General features: G+C 56.0%; 3 protein-coding genes across 17 annotated transcripts; all 3 read right to left on the bottom strand.

The window, feature by feature from the left end:
- Positions 1-83: 83 nt before the first annotated feature.
- Positions 84-3,678, bottom strand: PRRT2 (proline rich transmembrane protein 2). Of its 4 annotated transcripts, none has more exons than XM_015442417.3 (4): positions 3,602-3,678; positions 1,998-2,941; positions 1,469-1,601; positions 84-1,305 (listed from the first exon to the last, which is right to left on the bottom strand). In XM_015442417.3, the coding sequence occupies exons 2-4, from the start codon at positions 2,874-2,876 to the stop codon at positions 1,295-1,297; spliced, it is 1,023 nt and encodes a 340-aa protein (XP_015297903.3). In that variant the 5' UTR covers positions 2,877-2,941; positions 3,602-3,678; the 3' UTR covers positions 84-1,294. The 4 variants fall into 4 exon arrangements, with proteins under 4 accessions (XP_015297903.3, XP_073883031.1, XP_005591637.4 ...); XM_074026930.1 differs by having other exon boundaries at positions 3,574-3,678; XM_005591580.5 differs by having other exon boundaries at positions 1,091-1,601.
- A 1,102-nt stretch (positions 3,679-4,780) lies between these two features.
- On the bottom strand, positions 4,781-10,294 carry MAZ (MYC associated zinc finger protein). 10 transcript variants are annotated; one of them, XM_045381450.3, is made up of 8 exons: positions 10,116-10,294; positions 9,770-9,840; positions 9,044-9,130; positions 8,111-8,961; positions 7,652-7,715; positions 7,203-7,374; positions 6,178-6,401; positions 4,781-5,862 (listed from the first exon to the last, which is right to left on the bottom strand). In XM_045381450.3, exons 2-7 carry the CDS (start codon positions 9,803-9,805, stop codon positions 6,199-6,201), a joined length of 1,413 nt encoding a protein of 470 aa, XP_045237385.2. In that variant the 5' UTR covers positions 9,806-9,840; positions 10,116-10,294; the 3' UTR covers positions 4,781-5,862; positions 6,178-6,198. The 10 variants fall into 10 exon arrangements, 5 of the variants coding, with proteins under 5 accessions (XP_045237385.2, XP_045237384.2, XP_045237386.2 ...); XR_012428792.1 differs by having other exon boundaries at positions 7,203-7,513; positions 9,770-10,294; XM_045381449.3 differs by having other exon boundaries at positions 9,770-10,294.
- Positions 10,295-10,557: 263 nt separating this feature from the next.
- KIF22 (kinesin family member 22) lies at positions 10,558-25,808 on the bottom strand. 3 transcript variants are annotated; one of them, XM_005591579.5, is made up of 15 exons: positions 25,700-25,750; positions 24,020-24,068; positions 19,141-19,336; positions 17,720-17,847; positions 17,474-17,628; positions 17,037-17,246; positions 16,730-16,960; positions 16,443-16,596; positions 16,176-16,311; positions 13,331-13,499; positions 12,647-12,815; positions 12,189-12,256; positions 10,917-11,129; positions 10,768-10,827; positions 10,558-10,679 (listed from the first exon to the last, which is right to left on the bottom strand). In XM_005591579.5, exons 3-15 carry the CDS (start codon positions 19,200-19,202, stop codon positions 10,632-10,634), a joined length of 1,803 nt encoding a protein of 600 aa, XP_005591636.3. In that variant the 5' UTR covers positions 19,203-19,336; positions 24,020-24,068; positions 25,700-25,750; the 3' UTR covers positions 10,558-10,631. The 3 variants fall into 3 exon arrangements, with proteins under 3 accessions (XP_005591636.3, XP_005591635.4, XP_073883027.1); XM_005591578.5 differs by lacking the exon at positions 24,020-24,068; XM_074026926.1 differs by lacking the exons at positions 10,558-10,679; positions 10,768-10,827; positions 10,917-11,129; ... (2 more) ...; positions 13,331-13,499; positions 24,020-24,068 and adding an exon at positions 14,121-14,883 and having other exon boundaries at positions 25,700-25,808.
- Positions 25,809-27,329: the final 1,521 nt, after the last annotated feature.

Here is a 27,329-nt window from a genome sequence, read left to right on the forward strand (position 1 = left end):
ATACCACCCAACAAGGTTCTGCCGGAAGAGAGGCAGCACCGGCGGGCCGGCGGGACGAACGCAGGAACCAACCGAGACTGGAGGCGAGTCTCATGCAGTCTCCGTTTATTGGTGTTTCAGACTCATGCAGCATCCGGCATACAAAAAGGGAGAAATCAGTTTGATAATAGCCGTTTTTTTTTTTTTTTAAGAATTTTAGTTTTTTTTTTTTTTTTTTTGGAAAAAAAACCCCGCCAAATCCGAACCGCGTTGTAGCTCGGTGCCCGCCTCCTCAGCGGGCTGTCGCGTGCAACAAACCTCCCCCGTCAGCTTAGAAAATAATTATAGAGCGCCCCGCCCCGCCCTCGCTCCTGCCAGTGGGCGCTTTGGTCCTATTTTTTTGGATTCTTTCGTTACGAAGCACGTGAATGAATCTAGCCCGACACCTTCAAGAAAAAACTCGTGGACTGGGGTTGAAAAGCCCAGGTGGGCGGGTCAACTCCAGCTGACCTGGAGGGGTCAGCGCCGCGTCCCTCCCTTCTCCCCTGCGTGCGTTCGGAACCAGTGCTCGCCACCCTCGCCCGAGTCCCCACACGAGGCCCGGCTTGCCAGCTCTACGACCTGCAAGACACCCTTGGGTGTCCGACCCTGGGTGGTCCCAGCAGAGAACAGTCGGAGCCCCGGGTTGGGGAGCCCTCTCCCAACACTGCTTCCCGCCCCCAAGCCTCATCTAAGTGCTGTCATTTTTGCAGAGTAAACGGTGACGGGAGGTTGGAGAAGAGGATGCTTAAGGGAGATGAGGAGGCAGGAAGAGGAAGGGGGAGGGACGTGGAGAGGAAAGGGGAGATGATAAGGGAAGGAGGAGAGGACTGAGGGTTGAGAGATGCCAAGACAATGGAAGTTGGGAGGAGGCCAGGGTGGAGGTCCAGAGAATTTGGGAGGCGGGAAGAAGTGCAGGGAGGCCAGGAGAGATGCAGGGAGGCTGAGAGCGCAGAGTTGGGGAGGTGTTCAGGGAGGTTTCCAGAGTGCAGGGAGGTTTCCAGAAGTGCAGGGATAGGGGGCCAAGAGGCTGGAGGGGATGCAGGCAGAAGTGCAGGGAGGTTGGAACCAGTGCAGGGATGAGGGAGGCCTACAGTTGGCAGAGGAGCCTGGCAAGATGCAGGAGCAGGACAGAAGCTGTAAACAAGGCTGCTCAGGCTCCCTTGGTCCTTAGGGGTGGGGGCCAGGGCCATCAGTTGGGCTCCCCCCAGGGGAGGGATGGGCCCAAGGCAGCTCCCAACAGGAAGAAAAGTCTTGGGATGTGGGGCAGAGCCCCTCACTTATACACTGTGGGAGAGGAGAGGGAAGGACAGACAGGGGGGAGGGGGAGACAAGGAGAGACAAAGGAGAGGTAAGGAGGACAGACAGGAGAGAGCAGGGGCAGGGGTTAGTAAAGCTGCCCTTGCCAACCGTTCCATTCCTCCCCTGCCTGTCCCAAGCCCCCACTCACCGCCTAAGTTGATGACGCAGGAGGCGATGATGATGAGGACTCCCCCCACCAGTGCCACGATGCTTAAGAGCTTGGCCACACGGCCCAGACGCTGGGCCCCGTCCACGTCCCCCTGCTGCAGGCTGTTCCGGGACTGGGATTAGGGCGAGGGGTGGAGGCACATGGCCGGGGTCAGGAGAAGCCAGCCCAGAAGGGATCAGGTGGAAAAGTCATCCAGAAGAGAGAGGCCAGCCCCATGGATGGCGGGTAAGGGAGGAAGGAGTGGAGGGGCAGGGGGAGGAGGGCACAGGTCAGCGAGGCTGTGACACACATGTGTTTCCATATCCCTCCCACCCAAAGGGGCAGGGCAGTGGTGGCTCAGAGGGTTAGGTCCTAGGGAGAGGCAAACAAAGGCCCTGGAATTGGGGAGGTGGGATCCATGCAGACAGGAGAGGGTAAGGAAGGCATGATTACTCCTGGGGCTCTGTCACAGCACTGGCGGGAAGCTGGGAGCCACAGCAGGCCTGGGCCAGGGTCCCATGGGGCTCACCATGACAGCATAAGCGAAGGCCACGATGTTGACAGGCCACATGGGGCAGAAGCAGGACAGGATGGCAAGGATGATGTAGTCCCGAGGTTTCTGGGTGCCTTCACCCCCCTCCACCCCAGGACCTGCCAGCTGGGAGCTGGGGTGGCGGCTCAGGCTACCTCGGGGAGATCCTGGATGCCCACTGTGCGCCCTTCCCATTCGATCCTCCTCAACCAGCTGCTGCAGCACTCGGGGGGGAGCCCCATTAGCTGGGGGGGATTTTTTTGAGGGTGGCGAGTGAGGCTCAGGGGCTGGGCCCTCTTCCCCATCACCAGCCTGCAGGGGCACCACTGCCCCATTCTCTTGCTTTTCCTCCACACTCTCAGACAGAATCTCAGGGGTGGGGTCCTCCTGGGTAGGGAGCGCTGGTTGAATGGCTGGCTTGGGGGTGGGCTGGGAATCTGGCTGGGGGTCTGGCTGCGGAGCAGGCTCTGGGGCTGGTTCAGGTGGGGCTGCAGACTCCAGCCTAGACCCCTGGTCTGCAGTGGCCTCTTTGCTCACTTCTGGTTTGGACACTGTTTCTTGGCATGGCTGTTTGGGGCTGCAGTTGGCCTTTGATTCCCCTCCTGGGCTTAAGCTGAGGTCTGTGGCCTGGGCTGTTTCTGAGGCCCCAGCGGGGGTCTCTGGGGTTTCTGGAGCCAGCCCAGCCTTGGGCCCTGAGTCCACAAGGGCTGCAGTGGTGTCTGGGCCTGGCTGCGGGGCCTCTGGCTGGTCTGGTACCCCTGCTAGGACCTGGGGAGGACCAGTTTCAGCTTCAGAATGGCCAGGCCCTTTGCCTGGAACCTCGGGACTCTCCTCAACCCCCTTCATCTCAGAGACCTCAGAGCTGCTGGCTGCCATCTTGAGATGGGAGAGGGGAGAGAGCCCCTTTGGGGAGGATGGAATAGCAGAGACAGCGGCAAACCCTGGAAGAGGAGGAGATAGGCTTGGGGTGAGGAGGGAAGAGGGTTCAGCACTGCAGGCCCAGTTGGGCCACATTCCTGTCTCAGGGCCAGCCTTGCACTGCCGCTAGGGAGAGGAAGAAAGTTGGGGTTTCCTTTGCTTTAGGGTGGGACATCCCTGGGGGAGGAGTGCTCTACTCAAAGTATTCTGCTTGGAGAGCCCTGGGGAAGATTAACCCTTTTGTAAACAGGACCTTCTCCAGGGTCTCTCCCTGGGTCCATCCAACAAGATCCAGACTCTCAGATCCCAGCACCCCAAAATTAACGAGCTGTGCAAACAGCACTCCGACAGGCAGACTGGGCAGAGGACCCGACATTCGCATTCCACTCCCTCTGCATCCTCCCCTCCTCCCTGGGCGCCCAGGCGGTGCGGGTTTTCTTGCTGCGCGTTTAGGGCGAGGACGCCCCCGCTTCTTCCTGGGGGACCTGGTTATTTCCTCCGATCCCCTGTCAGCCCCTCTCCCGGGGCTTCCCTCGCCTTCGGTGGGCTGGCGCCTCCTCCCAAGGGTTCAGCCCGCCCAGCACCACCAGCCCTCTAGACACCCGCATTCCCGTGCAGCCCGCCCGGCGTCGGCCGTCGGTCGGTCCACTCCTACCCGCAGCCTCAGTCTGCCCGGGTCTCACCTCGACGCCGGCCTCCGGACAGCTCCCGCTGCCGCTGCTGGCTTTTGCAGCAGCCGCAGCCCGGGAGAGAGCAAGTCAGCTAGGGAGGGAGGGAGGCGGCGGGTCTCCCTCCTCTCCCCTCCCGTGTGCTCATCCCCTCCTCTCCGGTCCCCTCCCCTACGCTCCGCCGCCGTCGCGCGCCGCCCCCGCCCCCGCCCCTCGCGAGCCTCCGGCCCCTCCCGCCAGCCCAAGGGAGCCACGCGTTACCCAGGCAACCGGCCCGTGGACCACTCGCGCCCCCTCCCTGCCCCTTCCCACGCGCGCCTCCAGGCGGGGCCCCCCGCCTCCTTCCTAAGTCCCCGGCCCCGCCCGCCAACGGTCACCGGGATCCCTGGAAGAGACGGGGGTTGGGGAAAACGGAGAGGGTTCTGCGAGGAGACGGGACCAGTGAGACAGGCAGGACCGGGTGGAGGCGCCTCTACGAGCAGGAGGAGGGGAAGGAAGATGGGGCAAGACACGGGGAGGCTGCAGAGGAGGAGCAGGGTGGGGTTTCGAGAGAATGGACCCTGCAGAAAGGAGCAGCAGAAACTAGCGCTGGAAGGCTCGAAAAAGGGGCCCTGGAAAGGACGGAGCGGGGACAGAAAAGGAAATTCCAAGGGGCAGGAGAGGCTGGGCAGAAGAGCCCGTGTAAACACGGGGTGGCCTATGCCCAGAATGAGGGGCAGGTGCAGCTTTCATTCTCTACCTCGCTGCTCAGTCCTAGGGCTCGGACTCCCCAGCCTTTCCGCAGCCGCATCCACCCACCATGGCCTCAGGGATGTAACGCGCGCAGGAAGGGATGCGGCTGGGGGCTGAGCAGCGGTCATGGGTGTGGACGGGGGATGGCGGCATTCCTGTCTGGCAGCTCTTTGGGTTTCTAACCGGGCCTCTTCAAACCTCCAGGGGCTATTCTGGGCCTGTCCCGACTGGGAATTCCCCAGAGACCTGGAACTTGCTCTCCACAGCCACAGCCTTGGCCCCGCCCTAAATCTGTGCTGCCGCCAGTAAGGCTGCCCCTGGGGAGGGCGGAGCCAGAACCCCACAGCCGCACAGGGCAGAGCAAGGCTGGACTGATAAGACACCTGGCCGAGAACAAACCCTTGGGGGTGGGGGCAGGTGCTTAGTGATGGCAATTCATTTAATCCAGAGCCAGAAACAAGATTTTATTTAAAATTTATTGTAATAGGGTCTGCGCAAAAGGAAGGGGTGGAGGATGGGGTACATGCAGGGGACACAGGAACACGATGACATGGCCAGGGCCACAACTTCTGTCGTGGGGAAGAGGGATGAAAAGACAAGACCAGGGCTGGAGCTGGGGTGGAAAAGGGGAGGGGGACACTGGCTGCATTCCCCCGCCCCCAGGAAGCACCTCTAGGCCCTGGACCCCTCGCTCACCCTGGCCCCTAAGACTCCATCTCTTCTTTGCCTCTGGCCCTCCTGGCTCCTCCTTCTGCTCCCCTTGACTTTTTCCCCTGACAGATTCTCAAGCAGGACGATGTTCAGGGCTTGACCCCAAACCCCCATACCACCTTATGAAGGTACAACCTTTGCCGGCCCTGCTTCTGCCCCTCCTCAAACCTCACCGCTTTCCCTCTGGGACAGCTCTGATCCCCCTCCTTCCTCTCCTCCCTCCCCCTGGAAAAAAAAAAAAGGGAAAAAGAAAGCACCAACTCCCCGGGGAGGGGCTGCAGACAGCAGGGGGAGAGGACTGGAAGGAGAGAAGAGGACCTTCGAGGGAAAAGGCTCACAAGTCCCTGGGAGGACAGGGCATGGGCTTACAGAGAGGAGAGGGGGTACGGGCAGTGGCTGCTCGTGTCCTCTGCCACCCTGCCCACTGTCCAGGGGACTTCAACACAACCGAGGGGACAGGTTTGTGTGGGGTCAGGTCTGATAGAAGAGAGGAGCAGGAGAAACAAATCGTTAAAACCTAGCGAATTCCCCTAAGAAAACATTTCTTCCTCCTTTCCTTCCGGAGGCTCCTTGGTTGGTGGGGAAATAGGAGTTGGTGGGAAAAGAGGGGGGAGAGGAGCCTGTACCAGGGAACTCTACTCCATTCTCCCCTCTCCCCCGCAACCAAGTTGGAGCTCACCAGGGTTGGGAGGGAAGTGGCTGAGAGCTCACAGGCACCCCCTCCGCCCCCGAGAGGGAGCCCACAGCTGTGGGAGGGGCTGCTACTGCTGCTGCCGCTGCTGCCGCCGCCGCCGCCGCCGCCGCTGCCGCCATTGGACAAACCTCACCAGTACCTGCACACGAAAAACACCACGGATCACAGCGCGATCTGAATGGCAAAAGCCTTGCCCTCACCCCAGACCTTCCCAGTTTGCTTCCCCTGGGACACAGCCGTTGCTCACTTCCTATCTGGTTCCCAGAGGCCTCGGCCTGCATCCTCACCCAGACAGAGCAGTTCTCCTCAAAGGCCCTCCCTGTGCCCAGAAATCTCCCTAGCCTGAGTGGTACATGGGCATCCCTCGCCTTCCTGAGATCCCCTATTGGGCCCTTTGAGCCCCCTTGTCCCCCACACCCCCCATCCCGCCCCCCAGCCATGCCCCACGCCTTGCCTGGTGGGTGTGGGGTCCCCCTCAGCAGGTGGGCTGTGGCTGGGGGGCGTCTCCCGGGACAGGGGGGGCGGCCCCCACCAGATGGGTCTGCATGTGGCCGGCCAGCTGGGCAGGGGTCTTGCAGTGCACGCTGCACAGCTTGCACAGGATGCGGTCAGCCCGCGGGGCCTGGAGCCCGTGGTCCTTCACCGCGTGGATGCGCAGGTATGCTGCCGTGGTGAAGCCTATTGGGGGGTGGATTGGGATGGGGCGGGGGTCAGCCAGGCGGAGACCCCAGAGACGGGGCTGATCTCCTAGGCGGGGGATGTCCTCCTCAGATGGCCCTGTCCTCCTCCCACGGCATCCTTGGTAGCCTGGGGTTAACTGCTCTGCTGGGGCTGGTGGGCACAGCAGCCCCTCCCTGAGCCTGGGGCGTGGCTTGCGTGGTGCCCGCTTCTCAGCCTTGGTACCTACAGAGCTCACTCTCCATGACCGGGAGACCTCTCCCAGGATGACAGGACACTGACTCCTAGCCAATGGCAGGGTTGACCCTCAGCAGAGACGGCTGTGTCCCCCTCCCTCCAGTGCCCCGCGGTCTCAACCCAGTTAACCGGTGAGTCTGACTGAAGGCAGCTTTCTCTGCTACCCGTGCAGGGTGCGTGCTGGTAAATCCCAGCCCGTGTACTACTCCACCTGCCCCAGGAGCTGGAGACAAGACCTTGTGGCTGCGCGGCGGAAACCTTGCCTTGTGACCCTTGGAACTGGCTTTCTTGACTACTCCCTTCCCCAGAGCAGCCAAGTTCCACTCCCGCTCTCCCCACGTATGCCCAGGAGGTTCAACCTCTCTGGCAGATCTCTCCTCCAGCCAGGACTTAAGAGTCTAACAACATTAATTCAGGTGTCCCCCGCTGCTCCCTTGACCTCTTGGAGGACTCTAGACGCCACGAGCTCTTGGCTACAGCACCCTTAGCCCGTATCCGTGGCAGGGCGTCTGGCTAGGCGCCCACCCTCTGCCCCTGGCCCTCCCGGCAGTCCTCGGCATGTACCTTTGTTGCAGAGCTCACAGACATGGTGAGGGCCCTGGCTGTGCACCTTCATGTGGTCCGAAATATAAGCCGAGCTCAGCATCTTGCCACACACGTGACATGGCACCTTCTCCTCGTGTCGAACTGTGTGCGCCCGCAGCCGATCCTTCGTGGCGAAAGCTGCCTCACATTTCTGGGGAGGGGGGAGGGGCGTGGGGGGTGTCACAGGAGAGTTAAAGCTTGGCGGGCTGGGGAGGGGGGAGCAAGAGGTTAAAGGTATCAGAGCCTTGGGGATCTTTGATCTGTAGGAAATGGGAGTGACATGATGAGGCCTTGAAAAAGGGATGAGAAAATGGAGTGAAAAGGCAAAAAGAAGAGAGAGAAAAAGGGGGTCTGAGAGGCTGAACTCAGACAACTACCATGAGGATCAAAATCATGAAAACCAGGACGGGAGGAGGCGGGCTTCCTACCTCACATTTGAAGGGCCGTTCTGTTGAGTGCACTTGTCTGACGTGACTGTTGAGGTGATCCGGCCTGGGGACACGTTGGGGTTGGGGTTAGGGCGCAGGTGGTGCGCCCCAAATCCGCCAACCTGCACCACAGGCCTTTCCGGGGATCCCTGCGCCTCCTCCCGGAGGCCGGGCCGTCACAGCGCCACTTCGGCAGGAAATCCCTCCCCTGGAACCCAGCCGCTGCCGCCGCCGCCTCCTCCCACGCTTAGCTTCCGTCAACCCCAAGGCCCACCTCCTTGACAAAGGACCACCCCTTGCTCCCTGGTAACCGGGAGAGGCTTCCTCCCTCCGCCCTGGGAGGGGCTCCCCTTCCCCAACCTCAGCAGCCGCCTCCCTCCCCGCCAGCAACGGCCAGGCCACCTCCGTCGCGTCCCTCCCTCCCCACGGCCTAGCGGGCGGCCGAGGCCCCGTGCACACCGGGAGAAGCTCTTGCCACAGTGGGAGCAGTTGTAGGGCTTGTGCACAGCGCCGTCATGTGAGCGCACGTGGTAGCTCATGCGGTCCTTGCGCTTGAAGCGCTGCTGGCACACCGGGCACTGGTAGGGCTTCTCGTCCGAGTGCGACAGCTTGTGTCGGTTCAGGTGGTAGACGTCGCGGAAGGCCTTGCCGCACATCTCGCAGGCGTGGTTCTTCCGGATGCGCTTCCCCGAGGCGGTCGTGGTCACCACGCCACCGGCGGCCACTGCGGCAGCGCCGCCGCCGGCACCCGCCTCTCCCCCTCCCCCGCCAGCTCCGCTCAGCTGGGGCACGCTCAGGAGGCTCAGGGGCACCATGGTGGGCATCTTCATAGCACCCGAGGGGACCCGGCCGGCCTTGGCTCCCGTGTGGATGGCTTCGTGCCTCCGGAGATTGTAGCCGTTCTTAAACTCCTTGGCGCACAGAGCGCAGATGTAGGGCCCCTTGCTCTTTGTCTTCTTCTCCAAGGCAGACGCAACCGGGGCCACTGCGACCGTCGAGGTTGGGGCTACGACAGCGGTGGCCGCCGCCGCGGCGATGGTGGCGGCGGAGGCGGGGGGCGCGGCCTCGGCCGTGGGCGCCGACACGGGCGGGGGTGGCGGAGGGGGCGCCGGGGGCTGCTTCAGGGCTGCTGTGTCCACCGTGGAGGCAGCGGCAGGGGCCGGGGGCGCGGCAGCGACGGCGGCAGCAGCGGCGGCGGCGGCCGCAGCAGCCGCGGCGGACTCCTGGGCGGCGGCAAGCACCGGGAGCAAGTCCACCTGGAGGGGCTCGGCCGCCGGGGCCTGGGGCGTGGGCGGGGGCGCCGGCGCGGCCTACGGAAACAAGGCGCCGAGTGGGCCGCGAGTGCGGGCGGGCGCCCCCCCAGCCCGGGCCGCCGCGGCCGGCCCTACTCACCTGGAATGGACTCTGGGCGCAGCCCTGGGAGGCAAAGAAGCGGGACTGGAGCTCAGCCCCGACCTGCAGGGGGTTCTGGGCGTGACCCTGAGGTGGCGGGAAGGAGTTCATGAGGCCGCCCACCCCCCGGGAGTCCAGGCCCAGCACGGGGAAGGGGGGGGCCAGCAGCGTGCAAGGGAACACCGGGAACATGGCCTCGGCCGCAGCGGGGCCCCCGGGGCTCAGCGGGGGCCGGGGGCGCGGGCCGCGCGGGGCCCGGGCTCGGGGCGCCGCCCCCGGCCGGCCGGGCTGGGCCGCGCCGAACGCATGGCCCGCGGGCCGCCCCGCCGCCCGCGCACCCCGGCCGGCGGGAGGGAGGGAGGGAAGGAGGGCGCCTTGCGGGCCGCGGAGCGCCGCGGCGACGGCGGCGGCGACGCCCCCTGGGTGGGGGCGGGAGGCCCCGCGGGGCCGGGGCCGGGGGCGGGGGCCCGGGCGGCGGCGGCGGCGGCGGCGGCGGCGGCGGCGGTTGGAGCCTGGCGGGGCGGGGTGGGGGGAGCGAGGGAGCAGCCTCGGCCCCCGCCGCGCGCGCGCCCAGCCGGCGCCTCGGGGAGGGCGGGGGAGGGCGCGAGGGAGGGAGGGGGACAGCTGCGCGCGCACCGGGCGCGCGGAGGGGGGGTGGGACGGGAGGGAGGGCGGGCAGGAGGGGGTGTGGGCAGGGGGGTGGGGGCGGGGGGAGGGGGTTGTTACCTGGAAGATGAAGCTGCTCCAGTTGCTGGGATCCATGGCGGAGGGAGGGAGGGAGGTGGCTCGCGCTCACCCTGGGGCGGGAGGAGGAGGAGGCGGCGGTGGGGGAGGGGGAACCCGGGGAGGAGGCGCGCGGGGCGGGCAGGAGGGGGGAGGTGGAGGGTGGGGGGAGCGGAGCACACTGCGCGCGGGGAGGGCGGGCGGGGGGCGCGAGGACACACAAGAGGCTGGAGCGGGCGCGAGCGCGAGCGCGCGCGTGGCCAGCGGGAGGGGCGGGCGCGAGAGGGACTCTGGCGGGCGGAGGGACGGGGGAGCCACCCAGCAGCCCGAGTCGCCCCAAGCGCGAGACCCCTGAGACGGCTGCTGATTGGCTGACGATGGCGCAGGTGGTGGGCGCGCGGGAGACGGGGCGGCTTCTCTCCTCTTCCCCCCTCCAACGATTCCACCCCCCTCCCTCCGCCAGCGGCCGTTATTTCGCGCGCACGCGCACAAGGCCGCCGCCGTTGCCGAGCGGGAGAGTGGGGGAGCGCGCGCCGGGGGCACGGACGGGGCGGGGCTAATCCCTGAGCGCGCGCCCGCCTAACGGTCGCAGGCCTCATGCTTCGGCTTCCTCTTTTTGCGTCCTGCCGGCCACCGTCCTCCCCGCCCCACTCCAGCTGTTTATTTACAATCCAGCGCTGACTCGCTGCCCGAAGATGGCGCCCAGTGGAGTCTCCGGCCTCGCTCGCGGCCCACCCCGAGGCGGTCACACCCCGGTCCCGCCCCCACAGCCCCAAAAATCAGGCGGAAGCACCAGAGAAAAAACTGTATTTACACAACACGGGGTTATACAAGGATTTAAAAAGGCGAAGTGAAGAGACGACGGTCAGGAGGGGCCACAGCGCTGGCCGGCGGCGAGACCCAGGATGTTTGCCTGCAACACAGGAGGGAGGGGGGCAGCGACGTTAGAGAGGGACGCGGGGCGCAGGACACGCAGAGGAGGGGCAGGGCCGTGACCTCACCTTCAGGAAGGACTCCATCTGTTTCCCCGTTATGCCCTCCACGCGTTCCAGGTCCTCCACCTGGCGGGACAGGATGGATGGGGGACGGGGTCTCAGGGGTGCCTGGTCTCCCCAGCTCCCTGCCCTGTCCCTGTCCAGTGGGCTGGTACCTGGCTGAAGGGGCCGTGAAGCTCCCGCCATCCCACGATTAGCTGAGCCTTCTTCGGGCCAATACGCTGAAGACTGCGGAGATCCCGTGCTGAGCCTTCGTTCAGCAGATCCAATATTTTTTGGCGCCCATGAGCCAGTAGCTCCGGGCTGATCTGTAGCTCCCAGCAGTCCTCAGCCTTCTCCTCAGGCTCTGGGGCATCCAGGGACTCCACCTGGGAGACAAAGGGAGGTGAGTGACACGCAGGGCAGCCAAGTGCTTTGGGCTCTTCTGCCAAAACTAGGAGCCCAGCACCAGCGACCTCCTGCGCTGCAGCCTCTTCCTCTCCTCCTCAAGTTGTGTCCAAAATCCCGCCTTCAGGTCACTCTCTGGGTTAATTCTCATTATGCAACTAGTGAAACTGAGATACTATTTAGTACTCGGTGGTAATATTAGCACCTTTCTCATGGAGTTGCTGTGGAGATCAAGTGAGTTAATGAAAAGCACAAAATAAGCTCTTAAATCTGGTCCCTCATCTCTAAAAGGGAAAGAATAAGCTCTTTCAAAAGTACATGGGAGAAAATAAATAAATGATACCTCCCCCCAACCATCTCAGTGTTTGGGTAGTTCTTCTAGTGGTGTTCAATTCTGGGTATGCACGCGTGTGCACGTGTGGTTTCATTCTTGAGTGCTTAGGTTCCCTAAGTTTTCCCTCTTAAGCTTGTAGAGGGCAGAAGCCAGGCTACACAGTGGAACATCCGCTCTGTGAGGTACATCTATATCACTGCCTTCCACCCTAAATGCCCTGCAAGGACCCATTCATCACCACATTCCAGGGGTAAGCAATTGAGGCCTGGTTTTTTTTTGTTTTTTTTTTTTGAGATGGAGTCTCACTCTGTCGCCCAGGCTGGAGTGCAGTGGCCGGATCTCAACTCACTGCAAGCTCCACCTCCCGGGTTTATGCCATTCTGCCTCAGCCTCCCGAGTAGCTGGGACTACAGGCGCCCGCCACCTCACCCGGCTAGTTTTTTTTTTTTTTGTATTTTTTAGTAGAGACGGGGTTTCGCCGTGTTAGCCAGGATGGTCTTGATCTCCTGACCTCGTGATCCGCCCGTCTCAGCCTCCCAAAGTGCTGGGATTACAGGCTTAAACCACCCCACCCGGCTGAGGCCTGTTAATAACTGGCGGCCATCACCCAGTTCGTTTAACCCCAAGGCCAACGCTCCTCCCCCTAGAGCCTACTCCCCCTTACTTCTGGGCTCCAGGTGTAGCCTAAGCCCCCAGCTACTTTCACCTTTCTCTTCCGGCCTTTATTCTTCAGGATATGGATCTCGGCATTTGGGGATGCTGCCTGCTCCTGAACTGAAAGTAGGAATTGAGAATTGATTGGAGTCAAGGCAAAGGGTACTTTTCACCCTCCCTGGTAGCCCTTTGGTTCTTCCATTTCTGATTCCCCAGCTTCCCTCCACCCTGAGTTAACCTGTTGTGTTTCCACATGACCTTTTTTATACCCGCATTTAAAGTAATTTCAGTCTTCCATTGTCTTCAATCCTCTACTTGTTTGTCCATCCCACTGTACTAAACACCCGAGGGCAGAGCACCCCCAGCGCTGCCTCAGAGTCTCCTCACCCCTCCCAGGGACTGGTATGTGGTGGGAGAACATAAATGACATGGAGACAGCTGCTCCTAACACTTCCTGCCTTATGGGATCTCAGCTGCCTTGGTCCCCCTATCCCCTGGAGTCAAACTTACTTAGCTGTAGGGGCATCACCACAGCCTTTTTCAGGGGCTTTGCCACTGTGACTGTGCGATGCAAAAGGGGCCGGAGTATCGTGGGACAATGGTTTTCCTTTTCCTTTGAGTCTTCAGCCTTCTGGGCCAACACCTTGGCCTCCAGTTCTTTTTGTTTCATCTTAAGCCTCTGTTGGAAAGGATCAGGGAGATGTGACCCAGACCCAACTCCAGGGCAGCCTGAAGGGCAGTGGGTTATCAGGGTGAGTATGCAAGGCTCTGAGGCCCCAGAGGGCAGGGCTAGGACCAATGGGAGGTTACCAGGAGACAGGTGGAGCCTAACATAATTAAGAGCTTTCTGTGATCAAGGGGCTACCCAGAGGTGGAACAAGCTTCTGCAAATATTGAAGGAAAAGGCTTTTCAAGCAGAGTCCTCCATTAACTGAGCTGGGCTTTAGGAAATGTAATGTTTAACATTTGTTGCTTTTACTTTGAACTTTTTCTTCTCACCCCCTCACATCTGATCTCAGTTGTCTGTCAAAGTTCAGCCATGTTAAGGACATTCAAGGAGAAGCTGGAGAACTTCCGGTATTGGGAGAAAACTGGACTCTAGTCCAGCCTGAGTGTCCTTCCCTGTCTGAAGATTCGAGTATTGCTTCTCAAGGCCAACAGGAATCCCAGCTCCCACATCCCTAAAACACCTACCTCAATCTCCAGGTCTTTCTCTTCCACGGTCTTCATGAGCACCATCCGCTCTCGCTTTGGGGTACTCAACAGAGGGGCTCCCTGGCTCCCCTGGGAGGCCAGCAGACGGTCCAAGCTCAGGAGGCGCTCCAGCATGGCCGGGTCCATGCTGCTTAGCTTCTGCAGGGGGCTGAGCAGACAAATAAGTTGCTCTCCACCTACCTCCTCCCTCATCACCTACAGCAGCAGGACTCCCCTCACCACACCTTAACTTGGCATATCCTGTAGCTCCAGAACCTAATGTTAACTTGCTAGGCATCCAATTTCTCTGGGTGCAGTGTCTTCATCAGGTGAAGTGACTGCTCAGGAATGCCAGGAAATCACAGTGCCAGGTATGAGAGATCTAAGACACTGCCTGGAAGTACTGTCTACTGAGGAAATCAAGAGACCATAAGGTGACTGCCAGGGCAATGCCTGACCATCTGGAGGAGCAGTTGGGGAAAACATCACAGAAGATGCCATCTTCAGAAGGGCTTTGAAATCCACTGAAGACCTCAGCTGCCAAGCCTATATCCTGTGGGCAGCAGGGAAGGCCTGTTCAAGCACAGTCCTGACTGACTCTGAGCATGGTAAGGCTTAACATTCTTCTTTTTTGAGACAGGGTCTTCCTCTGTCACCCAGGCTGGAGTGCAGTGTTCAGATCACAGCTCACTATAGCCTTGGCCCCCCCAGGGCTTAAGCAATCCTCCTGCCTCAGCCTCCTGAGTAGCTGGGTCCACAGGTGCATACCACCAAGCCCAGCTAATTTTTTTTTTATTTTTTTGTAGAGATGGGATCTTACTATGTTGCTCAGGCTCGTCTTTAACTCCTGGGCTCAAGTGATCCACCCACCCTGGCCTCCCAAAGTGCTGGGATTACAGGTGTAGGCCACCGCGCCCAATCAGCAATGTCTAACATTAATTTATTTTGCCTGGAATCTTGCCCCACACCTCCTCACATCTGTATCAATGATCTTTCCAGGTCAGTTTGATGCCACCTTTCCCATGACACTCGCATCTCCCTTCCTATGCTGTGAACTGGTTCCTGGAGGACAGGGACACTCCTGTGCTTTCCACGCCAGTGCCTTGGAAAAAGAGGATCAGAACATATGTGGGCAAACACTAGAAGTCATCTCTCTTCCTTCCTGGCTCTCACAGCAGCAGCAGCTACTCCTTCCTGATTCTAAATTCTCCACCTGGTATCACATACTGACGTTCCCATCTAACTTCCTCTCCTGTGAGCCCCCCAAGCTCTGGGTCTGCTGGGTTTGTTGTGCCCACTCTGAGCTTCCCCTTACTCAGAGTGCCTGTCTGACAGAGAGCTTACCTGTGCACATTTCTGGGTGCACACAGCAGTGGAGAGTGCTGACAGATGGTTTGGGAAAGACAAGACTGAGAGATTGGGTCATGAGTGCACAAGCATCTTCTTGTGTGTGGCATCTTCCTTAACTACAGTAGCCCCCTGGGACAGAGTGGGCACTAACCCTTGGCCTCCTCAGGTCACCTCTGTTCAGTAGTTCACAGGCTTTATTTGGGCTAGGGGTAGAAACAGGGCAAAGTTAAAACTGCAACTGGCTTCTGGGGGTTGGAGGGAACAGCACAAGGGCTAAGTGGCCAGACACAGAAAGCAAGACTTCTGAATAGAGATGACCTGAGGATTAGTACATACTGGGCCATGAGATGGAGTGATCGGAGTTGGGTCAGGAGGTGACACAAAGGACTTAGAGGCTTTGTCTGGATTGAGGGTAGAAGCAGTTAGGACAGCAGTTGGCTCCCCAGAGAGTCATGGAGAAGCTGGACACTGACACACAGACCAGGTGGTGTCAGGGGGACAGCTCTTCCAAGTCTCCTTTGCTTTTCTCTCATGGATCTGAAAGATCTGATCCAGATCACTCCTTGAACCAGAAGCAAAAATGCTCATCCTTGAAACAGCTGTCCCAAAGCAAGAAGTTTTGCTGAGGGCTAAAGAGATTGGAAAATGGAAAGGATCCCCAGGAGGAGGCCTCCTTAGGTCCCCAAGGCAGCAGCACTGTGGAGAGATTTATCTTAGACTTTAGTGATTCAACGGAGTAGAATCTGGGGGGAATTTATGTATGTATTTATTTATTGAGACGGAGTCTTGCTCTCTCACCTAGGCTGGAGTATTTAGTGGCTTGATCTCGGCTCACTGCAGCCTCCACCTCCCAGATTCATGCAACTCTCCCTGCCTCAGCCTTCCGAGTAGCTAGGATTACAGGCGCCCACTACCATGCCCAGCTAATTTTTGTATTTTTAGTAGAGACAGGGTTTCGCCATGTTGGCCAGGCTGGTCTTGAACTCCTGACCTCAGGTGATCCGCTTGCCTTGGCCTCCCAAAGTGTTGGGATTACAGGCGTGAGTCACCGTGCCCAGCCGGGGGTGAATTTATTTCTTTACTTTGAGATAGAGTCTTGCTCTGTTGCCCAGGCTGGAGTGCAGTGGCCGCAATCTCAGCTCCCTGCAACCTCAGCTTCCTGGGTTCAAGGGATTCTCCTGCCTCAGCCTCCCGAGTAGCTGGGATTACAGGCACACGCCACCACACCCGACTACTTTTTGTATTTTTTAGTACAGATGGGGTTTCACCACGTTGGCCAGGCTGGTCTCGAACTCCTGACCTCAGGTGATCCACCCAACCTCGGCCTCCCAAAGTGCTGGGATTACAGGAGTGAGCCGCCACACCCGGTCTATGGTGAATTTAATGGGAGAGGAACAAGATCACAGCTGTCTCTGCTCAAGAATCTGACAGGCATTGCAGCTCTGCTGCTAAGCCACACATCAGGAAGGAGATACACCCAAGGCCCACTGCTCACCTGAGTTTCTGGGAGGCAGAGGCTGAAGCTGCCATGGGCTCAGCACTCCCAATCTCCTCTTCCTCAGGGCCTCGAGCTTTCTTTGCCTCTGGTGGACCAAGCAATTCTTTCTGAGACAGCTTAACAGGTCCCAAGACTAGATGATTGGAGGATAGGGTGGAGAGAGGGATCGGGGGTGGTCAGCCTCTGTGCTGATGCTTGGTGGTTTCAACAAACTCCCTGATTTCCAGACCCAGCATTTCCACTCCTGCCTCCCCTAGTTCTCACCATGAGGCTGCAGGCTCTCATTGGTAAAAGGCCGGTTGATCACCTCCTTCGTTCTGGCAGCAAAGTTGAGTGCAGAGACTGTGTCTAGGTAGAAATGTCTCTCAGGGGCAATGTTGGCAATAAGGATGCTGTGGGCTGAGCCACCCAGAGAGTCCTGAGGGTGGGACCAGGCAGTGGGTGGGTCAAAAGCCCAGCCTTCCTATGCCTCAACCGCTATTCCCCACCCCACAGCAGGCCTGAGAACCTCCTTCTGCAGCCCCTTCTTCCCTGAGACAGGAGGGTCTGACCTGCAATAGGCGAGTGAGCTTGCTGTCCCGATAAGGTACACGAGGGAGGCCCTGATTCAGCGCATCTACCACCTTGCCCAGGACAAACAGGGAGGCGTTGATGGCACCACTCTCTTTTAGCCGAAGTCCCTTGTTGCCTGTGCGCCGGTTGTCCTCTGACCCAGCCAAGTCAATCAGGTAGAGTTTTCCCTCTCGCTGGCGAAATGGGGCCAAACGTTCCCGCTGGTCCACCTGGGGTAAGAACAAAGGTCTCATGCTTACCTCAGGCTCCTGGGCTTCCCAGGTCCTCGCCCGTCTGTGGCCTCACCTTGACCAGGAGCACAGCATGACTGCGGGAGGAGCGCTGGTTGAGCCGGGTGGCTCCTACAGTCCGATTTCGACTGGCTGGCAGGAAGTGCCGCTCAAAATCAGCAAAGCTAGTGATGGGCTTCTGGGTGAGACCCGGAATCAGGATGTTCCCCCGGCAGTCTTCTCGGATCACCAGGTCTCCTGATGTAGCATCCAGTAGGTCTAATACCTGTGTAAGCAGTGAAGGGGAAGGGCAATTCTCTATACAGAGGCGGCTGCTTTCTGGGGATCAGTTTCCTTTCTCTGTTCTATTCTCGGAGTTGTACCATCTGCTACCCCAGCCTCTGTCTTTCTAGGTCTCACCTTACCTCCCTGCTAGAGCAGAGCTTCATTTTCTAGAACCAGGTCTTACTTTGACCCTTTGTTGCTCCTCTCCCAACCAGCACGGGGCCTCACCTTCTCCTGGTAGATCTCTAGGTAGGACATAGTGACAGAAAGGGCCCATGGCCGGCCCTCGGCGCCCTCCTCCCTTGTGAGCTGCAGGAGGTCCATGAGAGCCCGCGGGATCACCCCAGGTTGCTCTGGACTGCCCAGCATTGTGTGCGTCTTCCCTGGGGAGAGAGTGGAGAAAGCTGTGAGATTTTCCTCTCTGGTTCCCCAGCCCTTTCTGACCCATAACTGTTTCTTTTCTGGCTCCCTCACCAGCTCCTGTGGGTCCATAGGCAAGCACGCTAGCATTCTGCCCTTCCAGCAAGTGCCTTAGGATGGGCTGCACTGAACCTGCATAGATGTCCTGCTGAGTACTCCTCTCCCCATAGAAGGCATCAAACCTGCAGGAAGAAAGAAATACATTAGTATGTCTGTGTGTATGTAAGGGGTAGAGTGGGGTGGGGATAGGTAAGGGATTCTACTCTCATCTGGATCTTGGATTTAAGAGAATGTCTCTATCTGCTTTCTTGTACAAAGACCTTAAAAAGCATCCACCTAACACCTACTCCATCCTCATCTCTCTATTGGTGTTAGGAATACAGAGATGGATCTGATATCCTTGCTCTTAGAGTTTTGCAGTCTGGTAGGATAGATATCCACACTGCTGTGATTTAGGAAACGAAGATAAGAACACACTCTTGAAGGAGTAACTGATTCTGCTCAAGGAAGGAAGATTTTGACCAAAGAAAGAAACTCTAAGAATCAAGAATAACACAAAAGCAAGGCTTCCCAATCTTTTTCACAAGGCCACATGTGTAGAACATTGTATTTTAAACCGTAACGGGGAATATAGAGGATGCTGCGTACGACTGGACTAGACTCCACATACCAATCACATATTCACTGCGTTCTGGTGGAGAAGCTGCAACTTAGGCCACAGCAGGGAGTTTAGTATATGTTGAGGGAATGAGGCTGGAAAGAAACTGAAGCCCAAATTGTTAACGGTCTAGTATGGGAGCTAGCAAACTTCTGTAAAAAGGCAGACTGTACATATTTTAGGCTTTGTGGGCCATGTGTTCCTTTTACAACTACTCAACTCTGCCACTGTAGTCAGAAAGCAGCTATAGACAATATGTAAATAAACGATAAAATTTTATTTACTGAAAATCTTACTCCTGATCAGATTTGACCTGCAGGCCATGGTTTGCCAGCCCCTGCCTAGAAAAACAGCCCAAGGAGTTTGAACTTGAAATCCCCAGTAGGATTATAAAGTAGCTGCCCTTGTGAGTTCTGTCCCCATATCTGGGTGGTCTTCTCTGACACTACCCAGCTGCAGCTTGGGTAGGCTGGCTGGCTGGTCTGTGTTCCCCCAACTTGCCTCCCCCTGTGTCCCATAGCCTCTACGTGGGGCTCACCTGCTCACCTTCATTGCTACTCCCTCTCTGTGCACAGTAACATACGTCTGATTTAACCTCTCATCTCTCCCTACAGTATCCCAGAGAGGGGCCATCACGGGGGACACCTGTGAACATTTCCTAGTGAACAGTGAAGGCTTAGGAAACAAAGCGGTGTTAAGGAGGGAGCAAGGATCCTGGGGAGGCAGGTCGGAGAAACTCTCTGGGGAAGTGATAACATGGGCAGGCCTAGGAGAGGGAGGTGATGGCATGAGGGAAGAGGAGTGGCCTGAACCTTACTGGTATTTGAGAGTCTCCTGGTGGTTCCTCCAGTTAGCAATCTCTAGAGAGCAGCTGTCCATGCCCCGCACACAGGGGGGATCGCTTGCTCCAGCTGTTCCATCCACAAATGGCCGCAGTCGCACAGCCACCCTTACGCGAGCTGGAGGTGGACGACGACTAGCCCCAATCTTGCTTAGCCGACAGCGACCAGCTCCTGGAGGAGAGAAAATCACTTTTAGGCATGAAGTATGGTGGTGGCAGAAGAAGCAGGGACCAACTTTGCTGGGCAGGCTGGGGGCCACAGCTCATGTTAGAGAAGTTCATTCTGCCCTGGTCATGTTATGGACACCCCTAAGCTTGGCCTCAGTGCCTTCCCTGCTCTACAAGCAAGTCCAGCGGGGTGTATAGCAGGCTTCTCAGACAAAATAACCTGGAGGATCTTGTGAAAACATGGATTTGGTCTCAGTCTCCCTGGGGTGATGCCCAAGATTCTGCATTTCTCACAAGCTCCCAGGTGATGCTGGGCACTTAAAAAAAAAAAAAAAAGAGGGAGAGAGGGATGGAATCTCACTAGGTTACCCAGGCTTGTCTTCAGCTCCTGGGCTCCAGCGATCCTCCTACCTCAGCCTCCCAAAGTGCTGGAATTATAGGCAGGAGCCACTATGCCTGCCCCAGGACATGTTTTGAATTGCCAAGGGTGAAGTAGACCAGCACCTCACAGGGTTGTTCTAAGGATTAAAAGGGTTGACATCTGACCGAAACCTAAACCATACAGCGAATTGCCAGACTTTTCTGTGCTTTTTTTTTTTTTTTTTTTTTGAGACAGTCTTGTTCTGTCACCCAGGCTGGAGTGCAGTAGCATGATCTCAGCTCACTGCAACCTCCACCTCCCAGGTTCAAGCGATCCTCCTACCTCAGCCTCTCGAGTAGATGGGATTACAAGTGCCCAACACCACTCCTGGCTAGTTTTTGTATCTTTGGTAGAAACAGGGTTTCACCATGTTGGCCAGGCTGGTCTCGAATTCCTGACCTCAAGTGATCTGCCCACCTTGGCCTCCCAAAGTGCTGGGATTACAGGTGTAAGCTACCCCACCCAGCCTGTGTACCTCCATTTCTTAACTGGGGTTTCTAATATGTATTGAGATGTATGTACACTCACAGACCCACCCCCCTTGCAAACTGTTAACGATGATCTTTCTCGTTAACATGGGGAATTATGTGGGTTCTGCAAAAACCACCGACATGCAATTCTTCTCTCATGTAAACTTATCCCTGAATTTGCTTCAGATGATTAAATCAAGTCTTTTTTTTTTTTTTTTAAAGAATTGGCAACTGAATTATTTTGTATCATCGGAAAACACAATGAAGATAAAACTTAAAAAAAGAAAAGGCCTCTCTTTTTGTGGGGGTTAAGTGAGTTGAAAACATCTAAGGAGAGTATTACTCTATTTATGTTAGAGGATAACATACTGTAGCTCATAGTGGAATTCAAACCTAGACCTCTTCCCCTCTAAAACTCTTTTAATAGGATGCTGTATTGCTTCCCTATTATGTACTAATTGGGAAAGCTCCTGGCAGCTCTTTCCCTTCCTTGCTGGTGGTAGCAGCTGGTTGCTAGGAGCCATAGGCCTCGCAGAAGGCAAAAGGCTGGCTGGTATATGTAGCCAACACAGAAACAGCAAGACGAAAAGGCAGATAGATGACACCTAGAAAGAATCTTACGCCTAGACCGGGCACGGTGGCTCACGCCTGTAATCCTAGCACTTTGGGAGGCCAAGGCAGGCAGATCAGATCACGAGGTCAGGAGATCGAGACCATCCTGGCTAACACGATGAAACCCCATCTCTACTAAAATACAAAAAAATTAGCCAGGAGTGGTTGCAGGCGCATGTAGTCCCAGCTACTCGGGAGGCTGAGGCAGGAAAATGGCCTGAATCCGGGAGGTGGAGCTTGCAATGAGCGGAGATTGCGCCACTGCACTCCAGCCTGGGCAGCAGAGCGAGACTTCGTCTCAAAAAAAAAAAAAGAAAGAATCTTACATCTAAGTAAGGCAGGCATGCCCATAAGCAGATGGCCTGTTTCAAAAATTGAACCTCCATTCCATCATCTGATAAATGGGGCTACTAATACCATTTCTCACGTTATGGTAGCAAAGCGCTTGGACATGTAGTTCTCATATGTTCCTCATGGTAATCCTGAAAGTCAGGAGCAAGCAGGTAAAAACCTGCAGATGCATGTGTGTAGACAGAAAATTAAGGTGCACTGACTTGTCAAAAATATGTGCAGAACCCTCCTCTGCCTGCTTTCACAGGAGAGCAGAAAGAACAGAAAGATGGCAGATATAGAGGCACTTAAGGAAGTGCAGTGATCAATCTAAGGGGAAGGGGAAGTCAGTGATGAGGTAGAGTGTAGACACTGGTCAGACAGAACTGGACTTCAATTCCAACTCTGACATTTATTAGTTTGTGACCTTGGACCTTAGGTTTCCTTGTCTGTAAAATAAGGTTGGGGGTGGGCCTTGGGTTTTTTGAGAATTTGGCCTGGCGTGGTGGTTCAAGCCTGTAATCCCAGCACTTTGGGAGGCCAGGTGGGCGGATCACCTGAGGTCAGGAGTTTGAGATCAGCCTGGTGGTGAAACCCTGGCTCTACTAAAAGTACAAAAATTAGTCAGGTATGGTGGTGTGCACCTGTAATCACAGCTACTTGGGAGGCTGAGGCACAAGAATTGCTTGAATGCGGGAGGTGGAGGTTGCAGTGAGCAGAGATCGTGCCATTGTACTCCAGCCTGGGTGACAGAGCAAAACTGTGTCTCAGAAAAAAAAAAAAAAGATAATTAAAATAAGTGCCAGGTAAAGTGGCAGCACAGTGACTAGCACATAGTAGGTAGGTTCATTATTCAAGGTAAAATGGCCTGGGTTGAAATCCCAGCTCTGCCATTTACAGCCAGCTAAGTAACCTAGGGAAATTATTTTCCATCCCAGTGCCTCAATTTCCTTGCCTGCAAAATGGGAATAAAAATACCTCCTTGTTAGGTTGTTAGGACAGTAATTAAGGTGATTCATGTAAAAGTGCTTTGAACATTATCTGTTATTTGGTAAAAGGCTAGTAAGTGCTTTTTAATGTCTATCTCCCATTTTCCAGATGAGGAAACCTCAGTATAGAGGGGTTAGCTGACTGGCCCAGGGTCAACAGCTAGTGAGTGACAGCTTCAAATGAAGATCTAACTCCAGTGTGCTTTACATGAACCCTCCTCAGGCTCCTCAGTCCCTTCACCTTTGCATCTCATAGGAATGTGAGGATTCAAAGTAATAATGTACATACAATGTTTAGCACAGTGCCTGGCAGCAACTGCTCAGTTCCTAGCTGTTATTATTACACCCTTTCTCTTGCTACCCACTCCTCCATCCCTGCAACTTGCTTCTGCCCTCACTATTCAGCAGGGTCACCCATGACCTCTCTAATGCTAGATCCAGTAGGCATACTCAGCCTCAATCCTGTTGGACTGCCCAGAAGTATGCAACACTCTTGGGAAACACACTTTTCCCTTCATTTCCATGCCCCCCACCTTCCTGGTTGTCTTACCCAGTTCTCTGTTCACTCCTCAGTTCTACCAGTCTCCAGTGCTTTTCCTAGGATCTGTCTATCCTTTCTCTAGACCAGCGTTTCTCAACTTCAGCACTACTCACATTTTGGGCTGGCTAATTCCTATTGTGGGGCTCTCCTGTGCATTTAGACTGTTAGCACAGGCTTACTAGATGCCAGTAGCATTCTCCACCCTCACCCTCAAGTTGTAACAACTAAAAATCTCTCCAGACATCTCCAAATGTCCTGTGAGGGACAAAGTTGCCCCCAGCTGAGACCACTCAGTAGGCAGGTCACCTGTCCTCTTGGCTTCAGTAACATCTTACAGCGGATAAGTACTATTGTACGTTCTGCACAAGAGCGCTCTACTGCAGACCCACATTCTGAATGGCTGCCCTGACAGCTCCTTTTTTTTTTGAGACGGAGTCCCACTTTGTCGCCAGGCTGGAGTGCAGTGGAGCTCTTGGCTCACTACAATCTCCTGCCTCTGTCTCCCGAATAGCTGGGACTACAGGTGCGTATGCCACCACACCCAGCTAATTTTTGATTAATTTTAGAGATGGGGTTTCACCATGTTGGCCAAGATGGTCTCGATCTCTTGATCCTCCCGCCTTGGTCTCCCAAAGTGCTGGGATGCTGGGATTACAGGCGTGAGCCTGGCAGACGGCTCCTCTTAAACTCCACCTGTCCTAAACTGAACCCTCCCTTCCCCATCTCTCTGCAGCCTCCTCCTTTGATCTGATGTAAATGAATGGCACCAACCCCAAAAGTGGGAGTCTTTAACTCCAACGTTTCTTACCTCCCACATCAGTTCATCATTAACATCTGTCAAGTCTATTTCTTTAAATCTCTCTTGAACAAGTCCACTTCTCTCCATTCCCACTGCACTACCTCTGCCCAAGGTCATGGTCTTTACAGCCTTCCTTGCTGATGGTAGCAAGGTGTCTCCCTGCCCTCTAGTCATTCCCTCTGTTTCCTTCCTTGCAGTGTAAGTTACCAGTCATGATGAATTTCCTTCACTTCCTACAAAACTCTAAGTTCTCTTGCACCTTTGGGTTTTTGTCCACGTTAATCTCTCTCCCTAGAATATCTGCACTGCTCCCCACCCCACCCTGGAGTGACTGAGGTAAACACATCTTAATTCCTCTTAAAAAACAAAACCAAAAACCCTTTCCTGGTAGACACTAAGGCTTTATCAGGTGCACCCACAGCTCTTGTTAGCCCCTCCATAAGCATTTGTCACGCCCCACTATTGCGTGTTTGTCACTTTCTCCACCTGACTGCCAACTGTGAGAACAAGTTTTATCCTGCTCACCTTTCTAACCCCAACACCTGGCGCGGAGTAGGCCCTCAGGAAGTATTTGCTGAAAAAAATTAAGATGTAGTGAATCAACTTCTACTCACTGGCTTGTTCATTTCCATCATGAAAGTGGCTCACTGCCATTCCTGCCCCAGAGCTCACAGTCCAGGGGAGGAGGGAAGAGGGAGGGCCACATGTAAACAATTATTTACAGCACAAGAGTCTAGCCCTTTCATGATAAAAGCAACCTTGAGCTTGGACCAGACTAGCAATTATTATTAATTTTCCCTTCTTCTACAATTCCTAAATTTCACTCACTCTTCTTCCTTCTCTTGATGAGGAAATTGAGCTAAGAGAGCATCTTTGGCCTCTTTTACATCATAAATCAACACTTGCTGTTCTTGTCTTCTTAGTCAAAGCCTGGCAAACTCCTATCCAACCTTTGAAACCCATCTCAAGTATCACTCCCTGAATGAAGTCCTCCCCTTGAGTATTCTACTCAAGGGTTTACTTCAGATTCCACACACTCAGTGTATACACATCTCTCATTGTGTTTCATATTACATCTGAGTATGTGACACTCTATTCAAACAGATTTTAAGTTCCTCGAGGAAGGGACATTATATTCAGGCATTTTCATATCTACCATGCACCGGACACAGTGCATCAGGGTAAGGGGAGACTCTGCTCAGCCAGCAGGGACAGCATGTACTTGGGCATAATGGTTAAGAGCAGAGGCTCTACACTCTGACTCCTTGAGAGCGAATTCAGGCCCCAATATTTACTAGTTGCGTTAAATCTGAACAAACTAACCTCAGTTTCCTGTATAAAACGAAGACAGTAATAGTAACAACCTCATAGCATTGTGTGGACAATAAATGGTTCACCACCATAAAATGCCTACAACTGTGCCTGGCACATAGCAAGAGCTCTACATGTTAGGCATTCTCCTAAATGTCTGTTTCCCCACGAGGCTAACGAGGGTTCCAATGAATTACTATGGCGCCCACCATCATCACTGACAAGGGCTAAGTCTACGGGTTAGACAGGCACATGTAAACAAATACTCACATACAAGATTTTGGGTGTCCTAACAGCCTTTCTAACCCTAAAATAGCATTCACTTCCATGCTAGAGTGAAAGGAAACTTCAGCCTTTTATTTCGTTTTATTGTAATCGCAGAGCATCTTACGCTGTCAACTCAAACCCAGCAGCAGCCGGGTCTGATCCTCAATCCGCCCTCCTGCATCTCTCAGGGATGTCTCTGCACCCAAACACCATGTCCCACACAGAACCCTTCCCAAAACACGCCTCCGGCTCCCTTCTCGTCCTCGTGGCTAGAGCGTCCGCCACTCTTCTCTTGCTTATTCAGGTCATCTCCAGGGACAAGGCCATGACCCCCATTTCACAGAGGAAGAAACCGAAGCTCACAAAGTGCGCGGGGTTCAAATCAAGAGCCTGGGCCGGAGACCCGAGTCTACTGACCCAAGGAGAGAGCAGGAAACAGGGAGAAGGCTGGAGTCAGGCTGGCCGACCAACTCGCGACCCCACACTCTCGCCGTCCCCCCTCTCCCCGCCCCTGCGCTGTGGCCGCCTCTCCGCGACAACCCGCGGAACCTGGACCACACTCCGACGCATGACTCCCACTAAGCTCCAGACGTCGGTGCCCGCCTTGCCCAGGCCGGGCTCAAGTACCTGAGGTAGCCGCCGCTGCCGCTACCGCTGCCGCCATCTCGCGTTGCCTCTGCTGCGTCGAGACCCCCGCGGACATTCCCCTCCCTCCTTGGGCCCGCCTCTCCCATTCGAATTCCCCGTTGCCCCGCCCCCTCTCCCAGGCTCCGCCAATCACGACTACGCGCCGCCGGAAGCTCCTGCGGGTGGCTCGCCACTATCCCGCCCTCCAGCGCTCGCCTCCGGGTCTCCAAGAAAAGGTTCCACTGGTCAGGACGCATGCGCGCGCGTGGGCCGCGCAACCGTTGACCTCTGAGAGCGCGCTGCGGTTCAAACCCCTACGCGGAGATGTTGACGACGGTGGCCGTTGGGGGAGCTGCTGAGCGCCGCCCGGCACTGGGCTCCCTTTCGTTTCATTTTCTGCAGTTTCTTGCCTCCGTGGTTGGTGGCGCGTCTGCGGAGACAGAGTCGTTGTGTGGATCGTGGGACTGCAGCCCCAGCCAAAGGGCTGTCACGTCTGGTCGGTTCTGTAGATCTGGGCCCCAGGGGCTGGACTGTGGGTAGTCACGTTGCACTCGCTGCCTGCTGGGCCCAAGGCCACTGTAGGTCCCTTCGCGTCCATGTCAGCCCAGGAGAGCAGCTGGGATGTTCCTGTCTTTATAACTTGGGACTCAGCACGTCGGCGAAGCGTGGAAAACGCTTGTTCTGTGATTCAGTCCCACTCACCCGCGGTTCCGGTTCCCAGTCTTTAAGGGTACAGCGGTCCGTTGAGTAGCTCTCTGTCCTTTGTGAAAGGTTGGCTAGGGACTGTCATTCCACTTTTGAGCACCAGGTAGGTAGGGCCCAGGTTTAGACATTATGTTCCACCCTACTGAACAACAAAACAAAACCCAGGCCGGGCTTGGTGGCTCAGTCCTGTAATCCCAGCACTTTGGGAGGCTGAGGCGGGGGGATCACTGAGGTGAGGAGCTCGAGACCAGTCTGGCCAACATGGCGAAACCCCATCTCTACTAAAAACATAAAAATTAGCCGGGGGTGGTGTCGCACCTGTAATCCCAGCTACTCGGGAGGCTGAGGCAGGAGAATCGCTTGAACCTGGGAGATGTAGGTTGCAGTGAGCTGAGATGGTGCCACTGCACACCCCGTCTCAAAACAAAAAACACAAATCTTACATCAGTGTTTCTGAAACGTTTTGCCTTGGGATCCCACTACAGTTTTTAGAAATGAGGCCTCTAAAGATGTTTTGCGTATATGAGGGCTTTTGTTTTTTTGTTTTTGAGATAGGATTTCACTTCCATCTCCCAGGCTAGAGTGCAGTGGCTCAATCTCGGTTCACTCCAACCTCTGCCTCTCGGGTTCAAATGATTCTCCTGCCTCAGCCTCCCGAGTAGCTGGGATTACAGGCATGCAGCAACACGGTCAGCTAATTTTTGTATTTTTATGGAGATAGGTTTTTACCATGTTGGCCAGGCTGGTCTCAAACTCCTGACCTCAAGTGATCCACCAGCTTTGGCCTCCCAAAGTGCTGGGAGTACAGGTGTGAACCACCGGGCCTGACCATATATACTGTATGTGAAATGAAACCGAATTAAAGTGACATTAATGAATTTAAAAATTAGAGTAACAAACCCATAGACACAAAACGTACATCTAA

Source organism: Macaca fascicularis, chromosome 20, assembly GCF_037993035.2.
Source record: "Macaca fascicularis isolate 582-1 chromosome 20, T2T-MFA8v1.1".
Classification (NCBI taxonomy): Eukaryota; Metazoa; Chordata; class Mammalia; order Primates; family Cercopithecidae; genus Macaca; species Macaca fascicularis.